This window comes from Theropithecus gelada, chromosome 17, assembly GCF_003255815.1.
Source record: "Theropithecus gelada isolate Dixy chromosome 17, Tgel_1.0, whole genome shotgun sequence".
Taxonomy (NCBI): domain Eukaryota; kingdom Metazoa; phylum Chordata; class Mammalia; order Primates; family Cercopithecidae; genus Theropithecus; species Theropithecus gelada.
In genome coordinates this window covers 74,949,194-74,965,554 of record NC_037685.1, presented here as the reverse complement: position 1 = coordinate 74,965,554, position 16,361 = coordinate 74,949,194, and the positions used below count along the sequence as shown (strand labels likewise).

Below are 16,361 nucleotides of genomic sequence, written 5' to 3'. Positions count from 1 at the left end.
TTACCATTTAAAGCATATAATTCAGAGACCTCTTATATAATCAGATATGTGCAACGTTCACCAAAGTTAAATTTAGAAATTTTCATCACCTCACAAATAATCTTGTACTTTTTAGCTATGACCTCTTTATCTCTCTATTGTATTTACTCATATTTTTGCTTTATTATGTTCTTTCTTCCTGATATTCTATGATTTCTTCTTCTTTCATTTCCTTTTTGTATACAACTTCTAAAATCATTCTTTTAGGGTAGCTCTGCTGGTGACACATTCTTTTATTTTTTTCATGGAAGAATGTCTTGATTTCTCCTTCATTCCTAAAGGCTATTTTTGCTGGATACAGAATTCTGGGTTGACAGTTCTTTCCACAGTTGAAAAATGTTATGTCACTTCCTTCTGGCCTCTGTGATTTCTGGTGCGAAATCTGCTGTAATTCAAATTGGTTTTCCTATATATGTAAGGTATTTCTTTCTTGGTGTCTTCAAGATTTTCTGTCTGCAGAATGAGCAGGATTGGGGAAAAAACATTTTTCTGTTTTCAGAAGTTTTACTATGACATGTTTTTGCGTGGATTTCTTTGCATTTATCCTTTTTGGAGTTCTCTCAGCTTCTCAATTCTGTAGTTTTATATCTTTTGCCAAATTTAGGATTTTTCAGCCATCAGTTACTTGAATCTGTGCCTTCTTTCTCCTCTCCTTCCATAACAAAAGATATGACATCTTTTGTTATAGTCTCATAAGCCCCTGAGGTTCTATTTATTTCTATTTTCAATCTGTTTTCTCCCTTTTGTTCAGATTGAGTAACTTTAGCTTTTTGTTTTTCAGTTCACTGATTAGTTTTTCTGTTCTCCCATCCACTCTTAAATTCCACTGAACTCTTCACTTTGGTTATTGTGCTTTTAGTTCTTAAATTTCCATTTGAGTCTTTCTTATATCTTATATTCCTTTGCTCAGACTTTCTATTTCTTACATTTTTTCCAGGCATGTTTGTAATTGTTTATTGAAGCATTTGTATGACAGAGGCTTTAAAATGCTTGCCATATAATTTTAACTTCTGTGTTATGTTGGTGTGGTGAATGTTGGTTGTGGTTTCTTGCTCAGTTTGAGATCTTATTTTTTGGTGTTACGAACCATTTTTTATTGAAACATGGACATGTTGGGTATTATGCTTTAAGATTCTGGATCTTCACTATTTCCAGGTGGCCATTGGGGTCTAGATTCTGCTACCAGTCTCCACTGACTCCATTGTTTCCCATGGAAGCGGGAAAGGCTATTCTGTAGGCCTCTGCTGATATCATTCTGGGTTGGAGGGAAAAGGAATCTTTGCTACTACTCCTAACATGGCCTCTAGTGACACTGCGAGGACATGGCCTGGTTACTACTGAGTACTGGTGAAAGTCCTGAGTCTCTACTAGACCTCCTTTGATATTACATCAGGGAGGAGAATATTACACCTTGATGGGCAGAGAAGTCCAGGATCCTCAAATGGGCTCCAGCGACACCACAGTGTATGGTTTCTTGCTGCTTAGAGAGGATTAAAACTCCTGACTCCACAGTTAAAACTCCTGGCTCTTTAGTTAGCTTTCTCTGAGAGTGCACCAGCAGGGGGATTAGGCACTTCATTACAGCCTTGCAATGGTAGAAGTTTAGGCTTTCTACCCAGCTGTTGCTGGCATGAGTGTTGGAGGGGCCATAGTTTTTTCTGTGGTGTTTGACTTTAGTAAAACAGTTACTGCCTACAAGTTTTCTGTCTCACTAAGCTGCTATTTTCCTTATCTTTTGACTAGATGGAGCAAATTTTTCTTAGGGCTTTTTGTCTGTACTTCTTGGCATTTCCAGATTGCTATCTTCTCCAGAATCCTCTCTGGGATATATGAGGAAAAAAGAAAGCCCATGACATTACTTGGGTCTTGATGTTCCCTAGACAGTTTGCCTTCTTCTCTCCAACTTCCAGGAGCTTCTGATGTTTGTTTTATATACAATGTCCAGGGCTTTTAGTTCTACTTATCAGGAAGAATAGGTAACTGAAGTATATCAACTTCATCTTGCCAGCAGTAGTATAAATTGGTAAAGGATGATGTAAGTGGTCACTAATGTTAGATTTAGAGGAAATGTTACCGAGGTTAAGACTTCTGTTTTTTGATGTTTCCATCATAAAACTTCTTGTCATGAAATTTAATAAACTTTTTAAGTTTTCATAATAGGGACACCTCTGTTAAGATTCTTTTGAACTTTTTCATTTTAATTCTATTACTTCTAATTCATTTAAAAGTTGTCCCCAATTCAGTTTAAAAAATGAAAATTTAAGAACTTAAAGATTCTCCACAGCAAATTATGAAACCGAAGAACAAATATAGTCAGACCATTGTCTAAAATGTTGCATTTGTGTCAATAATTTTATTTATTCCATGATGAGAATTGATCATTAATATGAGTAACCTTCTTCTCAAAACAACCAGTTTTTAAAGAAGATGAATTCAAATACCAAAAGATTTTTATTATTTCTTTTTTGGAGTCTTTTTTCTATCCCTTCTGAATATCTTTAGCCATGGCCTTGTTACAGTTCAAGAATCATCTTTTGCCTGGAGTACAGCATTGTTTTGTTCTAATTCTTTTAAATATTGTGCTTTACATATTTTAGTTCTCGTATTAATCTTACTTTTACATTTTTTGGTTCATAAGAATAAAAAATGGTTTTTGAATATCAATGTTTTCCTGTCAAATAAATGCTTTCAGTATTTTTAGGCCATATCTGAATGAAAAAAGCCTTTTCAAATATTTATTCCCAAAATGTCCTTCCCCCCCAATGTCTATTGTCTGTCTTCATATATTTTGGAAGAAAGGAACTAAAGATAGAGTGGAGAAAAAAGATAAGCTATGAGTCATTGACAAAAAAAATTGGGGAAGCAAAATACAAGGCATGCAAACACAAAGCTTCAAATATAACACATTTAAGCAACAATCAGTGGTTTCTAGTTCAAGGTTTAAAAAAAAAAGTGTTATTTCCAAATCCAAGAGTTTTCATACAAAGGATACTGGAGCAGTTGAGAAGTTTTTAGCAAATGATGAATGCTGCAAGCAATGCTTTGGGATAACAGACATTGTGTAAAGCATTGATGGCTTACTCTTGCCTAAATTTTGTACAGCATGAGTTTGAAATTTAAAAGAATAGGGGAAAATTGTGTACACTTTCAGAGCTGCTAAGGGTGATGAACAAAGCATGTTTAATTTAGTATGATGTAATACACAGCTATATAATTAACAAATGTATTCATTTATTGAGGTCAGCAACAGAAATGATTACACAACTAAAAAGCCAGTCCTATGAGAAAAACCCAGAGCCTGGGCACGGTGGCTCATACCTGTAATCCCAGCACTTTGGGAGGCCAAGGTGGGTGGATCACTTGAGCCCAAGAGTTTGATACCAGCCTGGACAACATGGCAAAACACTGTCTGTACTAAAAATACAAAAATTAGCTAGGCATAGTGGTGTGTGCCTGTATTTCCAGCTACGCAGGAGGCTGAGGTGGGAGTATTGCTTGAGACTGGGAGGAAGAGGTTGCAATGAGCTGAGATCATGTCACTACACCCCAGCCTAGGCAACAGAGCAAGACCCTGTCTCAACAAAGGAAAAAGAAAAACCCAGAGAAGCAAAGGGAAAAAAGCTGATCTGAAGGCAAAGTAAGAATTATTCAGGTAGATACAAAGATAAGATAGCAACTAATTATTCTCTTTTGTAGAAAGTATAAGAAGAAATGTCCAATGTTATTAAATCTGTTATTATTTATTGAATGCCTGGTATTTTTGAAGCACTTTATATAGGCTATCCTATTTAAATTCCCCATAATAACATGTCTTACAAAATTTTAGAAAATTTAAATAACTTGCACAAGGTTATATAGCTAATGATAAATGACAAAGTAGGATATGAATCCAAACCTGTTGGACTCTATTTTCCCACTTCTTTTTTAAATATAGCTTTTGTTTCTAGGAATACATTCTCCTTAAAAAGGATTAAAATGTTAGAAGAAAGGCTATAGTTCCTTTTATACCACCTTCTAGCATGTTGTTCTCTCTCATTACTCTCACCACTTATTAATGGTACACACAAACACAAACCCCTGTGGGTGGAAGAATATTATGTAACTGTATTATATGTATCGTTTTGCAACTAATTTACTTATTCAACAATCTGTCTTGTAGATTTTTCATATTGGTGCAAATTGGCCTGCTAATTATTTTTAACTGCTGCAAAATATCCCACAGTTTGGCCATACCTTAATTTATTTAGCCATGCTACAACTGGTGAACATATAAGTGGTTTCCAGTTTTTTCAATATTAAAAGTAATGTTGTAGGAAACATAATAAACAAACCCTTTGCACCAAGAAGTAGAATTACTGGGTCATGAGATAAAATCTGTGCTCTTTCTGTTACATAAAACGTTCTCTTAATAACTATGAACACAACTAATAGTAATAATATCTTATAGTTGAAATAATTTTATACTGTTTTATGGATTCTTACTCCTTCATGAGGTTGGATGAGTAAATGTTGAATTTTTCCTTATTGGAAGCCCCAAATTTGCATATTAGGTCACCTCAAAAACTTGGCTGTAACTTAAACTGCACACACGAGGGATAAAATTCCAAGGAGCACAGCTGGGAAACAATTAGAATGCTTATAAGCTGAGTAGAGATTTCAACATCTGTCCACTATAGCAGCTGCCCAATTCCCACAACTGCCAAACTTTAGGAGTAAAGACCACATCTATAACTAAGAACTAAAACAAAGCTGGACTAAAGGCAAGACCTAGATCTAAGGACAAAATTGAAATAGATATACTCTAACTTAAAGTATAAAACAAAGTGTCACGAGTTCAAGATGATCCACCAGTAATTTAACTGACAGAACAAAACACTTTTCAGAGGAAAGTAATAAAATTCAGAGTTTTCAACATGTGCACAATGGTTAGTAATAAAACATTACTCAATGTGAGGAAAAAGAAAAATATTAGCCGGGCATGGTGGCTCATGCCTGTAAACCCAGCACTTTGGGAGTCCAAGGTGGGCAGATCACTGGAGGTCAGGAGTTTGAGACCAGCCTGGCCAACGTGTTGAAACCCCGTCTCTACTAAAAATACAAAAATTAGCCGGGCGTGGTGGTGGGCGCCTGTAATCCCAGCTATTCAGGAGGCTGAGGCTGGAGAATTGCTTGAACCTGGGAGGCGGAGGTTGCAGTGAGCTGAGATGGTGCCATTGCACTCCAGCCTGGGCAACAACAGTGAAACTCCATCTCAAAAAAAAAAAAAAAGAAAGAAAGAAAGAAAAAGAAAAATATTATCCATAGCTAAAAGTAGAATCAACCAATAAAAATAGCAACAGTTGACCCAGAAGTTGTTAGACAAGGACTAGAAAACTGTAAGTGTGTTACACATTCTACAGGATGTTTATAGTGGATATACAAACATCCTTTTCATTTTATAATTAAAGGAAGTGTATAATGATTGATATTGTGGGTAAAGAGAGAGGATTTTAATCACATAAAACAACCAAATGGAAATCTTAATACTGAAAAAATAAGTTGAATTTTTAAAATGTATTGATAAACAACAGTTGGTGGACTTTGTTTCCAATAGACTTGCACTATAAAAAATGCTAAAGAAAGTTTTGTTTTGTTTTATTTTTAGAGTTGGAGTCTTGCCCCTGCCCAGACTGGAGTGCAGTGGCACAATCTCAGCTCACTGTAGCCTCTGCCTCCCGGGCTCCAGCAATTCTCCTGCCTCAGCCTCCCCAGTATCTGGGACTATAGGCATGCACTACCATGCCCTGCTAATTTTTTGTATTTTTAGTAGAGATGGGGTTTCGCCATGCTGACCAGGCTGGTCTCGCACTCCTGACTTCAGGTGGTCTGCCCACCTCAGCCTCCCAAAGTGCTGGGATTAAGGCATGAGCCACTATGCCCAGCCTAAAGGAAGTTTTTAAAGCTGAAAGGAAATGATACTGGGAAGGACTAGAAATGGAAAATATATACATAAAGAGATGAGTCTTTTTTTCTTTTGAGTAATTCAAAAGTCATTTGACACTTTAAATACAAAACAATAATGGATTTTGGGTTTTATAAGATGTAGAGTAAGATATATATCAAGAATAGCCTTTTGTTGTAAGGTTCTTATATTTTTACATGTACTGATATGTTAATTGAAGACAGATTGTGATAAGTTAAGAGAATATATTAAAATTCCTAGAGCAACTTAAAAAAATACATAAAGGTATAGGCATAGCTAGAAGGACAAAGGAAGAAATAAAATGGAACAACAAAAAATACTCAACCCAAAAGAAGACAGAAAATGAAGAAAGTAAAAGGACAAAAGGGATTAATAGATGACAAACATTATGATGGTAGATTTTAACCCCAAAATATCATTAGTTACATTAAATGTAAATGAACTAAGCATTCCAATTAAAAGGGGGAAAATTATTAGACTGAATAAAATCAAGTGGCAAGCATAACCTCTTCACAAGAGATGCACTTCTAATATAAAGCCACACTTAGTTTGAAAGTTAAAAAAAGGAAAAAGATAAACTATGAATACACCAGTCTTTTAAAAGTTGGTGTAACTGTGTTAATATCAAGTAGATTTCAAGATAAGAACTACTAACCAAGTTAAACAGGGTCAGTCAATTCACCAAGAAGGAATAACAATTCTCCATGTATATTTACATAATGGAGCTTCAAAATACATGAGCAAAACAAACAGAACCAAAGGAAAAAAAGAGACATCTATAGTCATATCAGAGATCTTAACTTTTTTGAGTAATTGATAGTACAATACAGAATATCAGTAAACATATAGAAGATGTGAAGAACTTATCCATCAACTTAACTTAATTAACATTTATAAAGTGCTGCACATAACAACTACTGATTACACTTTAAGTGTACATGAAACATTCACCAAGACACACAATATACTAGATTATATATTTCGAAGTTGAAATTCTATTATCACAGCAGAATTCCATTAGAAATCAATAACAGTGAGATAGCTAGAAAATACATAAGCTTTTGGAAATTGAGCATTATACTTCTAAATAACCCATGAGTCAAAGAAGAAATCACGAGAAAAGTTAGAATATATTTGAAATTGAAGGATAATGAAAACACAACATGGAAAACTATGGGGTGAAGCTAAAGCAGTGTTTACAGGAAAATTAAGTTTTTAATGCCTATAATAGAAAAGAGAAAAAGATTTGAAATCAACTATCTAAGCTTCTACCATCACAGACTAGAAAAATAAATTCAGCAAAAAGTGAATAGAAGGAATTAAATGATAAATAACAGAAATCAATGAAATAGAAAAACGAGAAAGAAATCAATAAAGTCAAAAGTTGAAAAGAGTAATAAAATTGAGAAACCCATAGCAATACTGATCAAGAAAAGAGAGAGATTAGTAGGGACATTACTCCAGGTTCTGTAGACTTAAAAGGGTGATGCAAGCCTATTATGAAAAACTTTATGCCAATTAGACAAACAGACAAATTCCTTGGGGGAAAAAAAAAAACATACTATAACACAAGAGGAAATTGCATCCATGTTTAACCTTATGATCTATTTCAAATTAAGCTTTATGAATGGTGTGAGGTAGGAATCAATGAAATTGAATTCATAATTAAAAACTCTTCCCATAAATAAGACTCCAACGGACACATTTTCATTAGTGAATTCTAATCATATATTTAAGGAAAAAATAATGCCCAATCTAAACAGACTATTTCAGAAAATAGAAGGGGAAACTCCTCCCAACTCATTTTAGGAGGTGAACATAACCCTGATACAAAAAGAAAAAAAATCAACAGGAATCCTATCAGAAAAGAAATCATAGACCAATGTCCCTCATGAGTATAGATGCAAGTCTCTAACAAAATACTTGCAAATTAAATTTAGCAATATAGCAAAAGTCTAGTACATTACAACCAAGCGGGATTATCCTAAGAATACAAGGCTGGTTCAACTTTCAAAAATCAAATGATGTAATTTACTGTAGTGACAAAATGACAGAAGTAAAAAAGATATAACCAACTTAATAGTTTCAGAAACAGCATTAGACAAAATTCAACACTCTCAACAAATTTTCAGAGGGTAACAAATTTTCTGAGAGTAACATCTCAGCAAATTAAGAATAGAAGGAAACTTCGTCAACTTGATAAAGGGAATTTATTTTTAAAAAACAACCTTATAGCTAACAACATATCATACTTACTGGTGAAATGTTAGATGCTTTCTCCCCTAAGATTGGGAACAAGGCAAAGATGTCTGGTATCACCTCCTTTATGCATCATTATTCTGGAAGTCCTAATCAATGTTATAAGAAAAAAATAAATACAAGGCATAAATATTGGAAAGAAAAAAGTAAAACTGTCATTATTCACAGATAGCATAATTGTTTATGTAGAAAATCTTAAGGAATAGAAAAGACTAATAGAACCAGTAAGTGAATTTAGAAAGCTCATAGCATAAAAGGTCAAAATACAAAAATCAGTTACATGTTTAAGTAGTTTCTGTATAGTAGCAATAAACAACGAGGAAGTAAAATGAATAAAACAAAACTTTATTCATTAACACTAAATGACATAAAATACTTGCTAATGAATTTTGTGAAAAAATGTGCAAAACTACAATAAAAATTGCTGAGAAATTAAAGATACTAAATAAATGGAATGACATTCTATGTTCATAGTTTAGAAAACACAATATTATTAGTGTCAACTTTCCCTTTGAATGATGTATAGGTTCAACATTGTTCTATAAAAATCCCACTAAGTATTTTTTCCAGGAATTGATAAGCTAATTTTAAAATTTACGTGAAAATGCAAAGGATCTAGTAGCCAAAACAACCTTATAAAAGAAGAATAAATTTGTAGGACCTAATCTACCTGATGTTAAGATTTATTAAAAAGCTATACTTATCAAGTAACTGTAGTATTGGTAAAAGAATAAATAGACCAATGGAACAGAATGGAGTTCAGAAATTAATCCTATTTTGTCAATTTGACAAAGTTTTCAAGGCAATTCAATGAAGAAAGGAAAGTCTTATCAACAAGTGGTGCTGAAACAACTGGATATTGGTGAGGAAACAATGAACCTGTATCTCCACCTCACAACAAACACAAAAATTCATCTGAAATGGATCGTAGATCTCAATGTGAAAGTTAAAACTCTAAACCTTCCAGAAGAAACTATAGGAGGATATCTTCATTATGGTGGGTTAGCAAAGATTTCTTGGTACACAAACTTCGCTAACCATAAGTGAAAAATATTGATATGTTAGACCTCAAACTTTGAAACTTTTACTCTTTGAAAGACACCATTAAGAAAATGAAAAGGGCTGGGCACAGTGGCTCATGCCTATAATCCCAGCACTTTGGGAGGCCGAGGCAGGAGAATGTCTTGAGCCCAGGAGTTGAAGACCAGCCTGGGTAATACAGTAAGATCTTGTCTGTACAAATAAAAAATTAGATGTGATGGCGCACACCTGTGGTCCTAGCTACTCAGGAGGCTGAGGTGGGAGGATCACTTGAGTCCAGGAGGTCGAGGCTGTAGTGATCTGTGATCGTGCCACTGCAGTACAGCCTCAGCAACAAAGTGAGACCTCCCCACTTCAACAACAACAACAAAAGAAAATGAAAAGAGAAAATCACAAAAGTAAAAATATTTGCAACACATGTATATGCACAAAGGACTTGTATCCAGGACGTATAAAGAAAGAATTCCTATCAGCCAATAATAAAGTCATACAGTCATTTTTTTAAAAAATGGGCTAAAGATTTGAACAGAACTTAACAGAGGAAGACATAGTATGACCAATAAACACATGAAAAGATATATAACACCCTTAACACCAAGGAAACAAATCAAAACCACAATGAGATACTATTCACACGTTTTTACCCCTAGAATGATTAAAGTTCCAATGAATATTAATACCAAATGTTGCTAAGGATATGAAACAACTGTCAAGATCATGCACTGCTGGGGAGATTATAAGATAGTGCAGCTGCTTTGGAAAAACAGTTTGAGAGTTTCCTAAAAAGTTAGCATATACCTACTGTACAAACAATTCTCCACCTAGGTGTTTACTCAAGAAAAATGAAAAAAAATGCCTTAAAAAACTTGTAAAACTTGTATATGAATTCTTATAGTAGCTTTATTGACAAAAGCCTCTAAATAGAAACATCACAAATATCCCTAGAAAGGAGAATGGAAAAATAAATTGTGGTATGTTTATATAATGGAATACTGCACATACTACCTGTGAATAGATAACTTGTCCAGCCCTATTATTCTATCATTTTATCAGTCCATTTAAAAGTAGATGTTTTGCTATAATGAGATGCCACTTCACATCCATGAGCATGGTGTTAAAGCAAACTAAATATGGCCTGAGAAGAACTCCATACTTCTTAGACAAGATTGAAAACCCAACTTACGAGTATGTGTCTGTAACAACAGCTGAGTGTTGGACAATCCCAGTGGCCATACTTCAGCCACTCCTAGACTGCTGAGTGTTCAAACTGTGTTCAAATAAGGCAAACGCAGAGCTGTAGCCAATCCTGCTGTTTCTGTACCTCACTTCCAATTCCTATACCTCACTTTACTTTTTTTGTCTATACATTTCTTCTGACCCCGAGACACCCCTGGAGTCTCTGAATCTGCTCTGATTCTGGGGAGTGCCCAATTTGTGAATCATTCATTGCTCAATTAAACTCTTTAAATTTAATTTGGCTGAAGTTTTTATTTTAACGATGGCCATAACCAAAAACATAGATAATAAGTATTTTCAAGGATGTGAAGAAATTGGAACCTTCACACATTACTGGTGTGTAAAGTTACACTGGAATGTAAAATTATACAGTCGTTTTGAAAAACAGCTTGGCAGTTCCTGAAATGGTTAAACATGGACTTACCATATGACCCAGTAATTCTACTCCTCACTGTATACCTGAGAAGTGAAAACATATATTCACACAAAATCTTGCAGACAAGTGTTCATGGCAGTATTATTTATAATAGCCAGAAAGTGGAACCAACTCAATAGGGAATGACTGCTGATGGGTACCAGTTGATGAACATGTTTTAAAATTGATTGTGATTATAGTTGTGAAACAGAGTAGGAATGGAATTTAGCCCTCACCATGATTTGGCCCCCACCCCTACTAATACATTTTTTCCATACCCACCCATTACCAGACCTTGCACCACCCCATCCATTGGGGTCATCCCTGCTGACCACAAGATACCTCTTGAAACAGAGATAAGCAGCATCCCACTGTAAACCTTACTCAAGGGAGTTAGCCTTATTGCAGGCCTGTGCACAAGACCAGAAGAATGGCTGATCTTTACCCCATGCCTCATTATAATACTAAAAGCCTCACCCAGGGAAGAGCTTATCCATCATATTTTGATCATGCAATGTACATGCTAGCATGATTTCTCACTGTGCCTGCACACTCTGCGCTCCACCATGCACTGTAATGATACTCCCATACCCCATGCACATTCCTGTCACCTTTCCTAAAAACACCACAAAGACCTGCCCTTGGAAAGCCAGCCAGCTAACTCTTGCTCCTGCACTGTCTCCATTGTGTTCAAACATAAGCCCCCAATAAAAGCCTTGTTTGGGAAACTTGCTCAGCCTCATGTCAATTTCTATTACATGAGAGCCCAAGAACCTGTGGTCGGTAACAGTTGTACAACTCTGTGAATATACTAAAAGCCATTGAGTTGTACACTTTAAAGGATGAATTATATGGTATGTGAATTATATTTCCATAAAACTGTTTTTTAAAAAGATTGAGTGTTCTTGTGGCCCAACACCAAGACCAATGAAGCACTTTCCACTGTGCTTCATTGCCTTCCAGTGTATCCTCGCCTGGCTCAGCATAAATGATGGTTTATTTAATAGCAAGGAAATGGACTACATGATCTCCTGGATCTTTTAGACCGAATGATCTATGTTTCAGTGAATCACTGGATACAGGAAATGGGAAATGGAACCATTTTTCTTAACTGATGTTAAAAGAAAAACTTTAAATAAATTTGATAAATTTAAAACTTTAGACAAATTTAAATTTAATAAAATTAAATTTAACAGAGCTTAATAGAAGAATGATGAGAGAACCAGCAGCCCTCAGAACCAGCAGAGGTTCAGAGAGCTCCACTTCACAAAGTGGGCAGGCAACATTTATGGACAGGAAATGGAAATGAGGTGCAGAAAGAGTTTGATTGGTTACAGCTCAATGTCTGTTTTATTTGAATATGGTGTGGTCAGCGGACCACCTGTGATTGACCAAAGCTGGCTGCTGTGGTGGACTGAGTCTCAGCTATTGTTACAAAAATGTACTCCTAGTTAGGCTTTCAGTTAGTTTAAATACTGTTAGGTTGTGGTTCCTCACATAGGGACTCAAAGTAGAGTCCCCCAGGACAAATTTAGTTTAACACTGGTAACTCTCTTAACAAGAAGACATTCCATTATGGATACTTCACTTCAGCTCAACTCCCAAACTCTATCACCTGCTAGCTATGAAACTTTGGTCAAATTACTTGAACTCTTTTATCTTTGGTTTCTTCACACAAAAATGAGGATAATAATACCCGTATCATATGGTGTTATAAGAATTTAATTATATGCAGAAAGCTCTCAGCACAGTATCTAACATGTAATAAGTGTTGAATAAATAGTTATACAATTACTGTTTATTTTATCATAATTATTTATAGTGTATAGTTTCTAATTAAGTGCTTTCCTCTTTAGAGCAGTCAAAATATTATTTATGGCTGTTTACTATTTAAACTTCACAAGCCCTGTTGATGTGTGCTCTTCTTTCAATAGGTACAACATAAGAGATACGACGCAATTCTTAAGCGTTTGCATTGTCAGGTGAACAAGCTTCAGGCAAATAGACGACAGTGGCAATGGAACATTCAACAACTGGAAAAAACTGCAGCCGAATTAAGAAAATGCATTGGAATGCAAGAATAACATTGCCATAGGGCAGTGTGGAACACAGACCATGACAACAAAAATTATGGGACAGAACATTAAGAAAATCTTTTGGATTCTTAATAACAAGCATCCACTATCAGAGGCCTGTCTTAATGACAGATGTCTTTGGTTGTTGTTGTCGTTGTTGTTTTTAAATCAGTCATCCATTTGTTAAAATGCCTTCTAACCCTACACTTGATAGCAGTAGACAATAGGAATGCCTACAGAAAAATAGTGCAAGAGTCTCTATGACTATTGGGAGTGTGTAAAATGTATTATACTCATGAATACCTGTTTATGTTGCATTTGCTACCCTATAAAGTAAACATTTAGAAGGGAAAAAACACTTGAATTTTCAATGATTTAAATTGTTAAGATATTTTCAAATGTTTGTCTGTTTCAAACTTTTTATTGGAAGTTTTTTTTTACAACTGCCTTCACAGTAGCCCATAAATATTGATATTTATAATAATGTTTTTGTATGTTCAATGCTTCAAATATTTTACTCCATTTTCTCTTCTGTCCAGAAGGTAACAATCATTTTTCTTTGTTATAAAATAACATATTTTAGAGTGATACAATGAATAAAATATTTTGTTCACTTTTCTTTCTATAAATTATTCATATTCTGTGACTAAATTAAAGTTATAACATCATGTAACTCTTAAGAGTATTACTCAGTATAGACTAACATATTTTTTCTCACTGAAAGGCAAAATGTCAAAAATCAAACGGTAACTTGTCCCTTTCAGAAAAAAGTGCTCCCCTTTTTCATGGTTCCATTGAGTCAAATACTTAGAAACAAAAACAAATAGGAAATATGGTTTTAAAATATTCATTTGTTAATACCACACATCTACAGCCATCTGATCTTTGACAAACCTGAGAGAAACAAGAAATGGGGAAAGGATTCCCTATTTAATAAATGATGCTGGGAAAATTGGCTAGCCATAAGTAGAAAGCTGAAACTGGATCCTTTCCTTACTCCTTATATGAAAATTAATTCAAGATGGATTAGAGACTTAAATGTTAGACCTAATACCATAAAAACCCTAGAGGAAAACCTAGGTAGTACCATTCAGGACATAGGCATGGGCAAAGACTTCATGTCTAAAACACCAAAAGCAACGGCAGCAAAAGCCAAAATTGACAAATGGGATCTAATTAAACTAAAAAGCTTCTGCACAGCAAAAGAAACTACCGTCAGAGTGAACAGGCAACCTACAGAATGGGAGAAAATTTTTGCAATCTACTCATCTGACAAAGGGCTAATATCCAGAACCTACAAAGAACTCAACCAAATTTACAAGAAAAAAACAAACAACCCCATCAAAAAGTGGGCAAAGGATATGAACAGACATTTCTCAAAAGAAGACATTCATACAGCCAACAGACACATGAAAAAATGCTCATCATCACTGGCCATCAGATAAATGCAAATCAAAACCACAATGAGATACCATCTCACACCAGTTAGAATGGCGATCATTAAAAAGTCAGGAAACAACAGGTGCTGGAGAGGATGTGGAGAAATAGGAACACTTTTACACTGTTGGTGGGATTGTAAACTAGTTCAACCATTATGGAAAACAGTATGGCGATTCCTCAAGGATCTAGAACTAGATGTACCATATGACCCAGCCATCCCATTACTGGGTATATACCCAAAGGATTATAAATCATGCTGCTATAAAGGCACATGCACACGTATGTTTGTTGTGGCACTATTCACAATAGCAAAGACTTGGAATCAACCCAAATGTCCATCAGTGACAGACTGGATTAAGAAAATGTGGCACATATACACCATGGAATACTATGCAGCCATAAAAAAGGATGAGTTTGTGTCCTTTGTAGGGACATGGATGCAGCTGGAAACCATCATTCTTAGCAAACTATCACAAGAACAGAAAACCAAACACCGCATGTTCTCACTCATAGGTGGGAACTGAACAATGAGATCACTTGGACTCGGGAAGGGGGACATCACACACCGGGGCCTATCATGGGGAGGGGGGAGGGGGGAGGGATTGCATTGGGAGTTATACCTGATGTAAATGATGAGTTGATGGGTGCTGACGAGTTGATGGGTGCAGCACAGCAACATGGCACAAGTATACATATGTAACAAACCTGCACTTTATGCACATGTACCCTAGAACTTAAAGTATAATAATAATAAAAAATAAATAAAAAAATAATTAAAAAATATTCATTTGTAGGATTAAATAATTTGAAACAGACAGCATCAAAAAAAAAAAATGTAAATCCATTTTCTCCTTACCTTTTTATGTGCCTAAAATTCAGTAAGTGGAGCTGATACAAAACCTGATATTAATAATCTTATTATGTCTAACAGTAATAGTTTTATGATGGCTTAGCATGGCTTACTATGGCTAACACTTCAAACAGCTTATCCTGTAACACAATCAGCTTTGGTCCATGACTCAGAAACAGCTACAGTGAAAATGGTGAAACCTACAGATTGTGGGGAGTACACAGTATACCCAGCTGAAGACAAGTCAGAACCAAATGCTGATTATATAAATAGATTTTAATGTAACTTGCATATTAAAAAGTTATTATACTTTGTAAGTTTAGTTATCACTTATAAAAAATTCTAGTTTTCTAAACTGTTTTAAAGTTTATATTGGGATTCAAAACATTTGTAAATGATAACACCTTGAGTTATAGATTTGAAAGTTTGCTTTTAAATTCAGATATGAAGAAAATAGGTGAAATCTGCTTAAGATAATGTGCTCCGCTTGTAAGTTTTAATGCAGTTTTCTAAAATATCCTTGATAATCCATATACCTATTTTACATTTTATGGCAGTCAAAAATTATTTGAAAAAGAAACCTTTTTTCCCTGTTTTTTCTTATCTTCGAAACTATTTCAGATAATAGAGGCTTTCAGATTAATGAAGAACTAAAATTTGAGATATCCAAAGCCTGATGATTTAGTGGATATGATATTTCAACACAATCACAAACTCTAAAATTAGAAAATTGAAGTTATTTTTAATTTTAGTTCTGTATAATTGAACCTAGCTTAGAATATGAGCCCTTTTGCTTAGTGGCATTTCACACACATGCTTCTGGTTTAAAACTCAGTCTCTTTGGGATAAATATTCGGTTCAAAATTCTCCTCTTCCTCATTTCTTTTTCTCCATGGAAGTGTTCTAAGTTCCGGCGGACTTGTGTCATCAGGGACACTGCTCTGCACCAAATGTCGTTTTCTGATCTCACTGGCCTCTGCAGAGATCTAATCCATTCTTCCTCGTGTTGAGGATCATCATGAGTCTGCGCTGTACCTGCAATTG

At 34.9% G+C, this 16,361-nt stretch overlaps 1 protein-coding gene across 1 annotated transcript in view; it reads left to right on the top strand.

Annotated features, from left to right (window-relative positions):
- The window catches only part of CCDC122 (coiled-coil domain containing 122), a 28,478-nt gene extending 15,411 nt beyond the window's left edge, over positions 1 to 13,067 (top strand). The window contains exon 5 of the mRNA XM_025364364.1: positions 12,887 to 13,067. Within this exon, the coding sequence (XP_025220149.1) occupies positions 12,887 to 13,036 (150 nt within the window). The 3' untranslated portion in view covers positions 13,037 to 13,067. The remainder of the gene's footprint in view (positions 1 to 12,886) is intronic.
- The last annotated feature ends 3,294 nt before the right edge of the window (positions 13,068 to 16,361 follow it).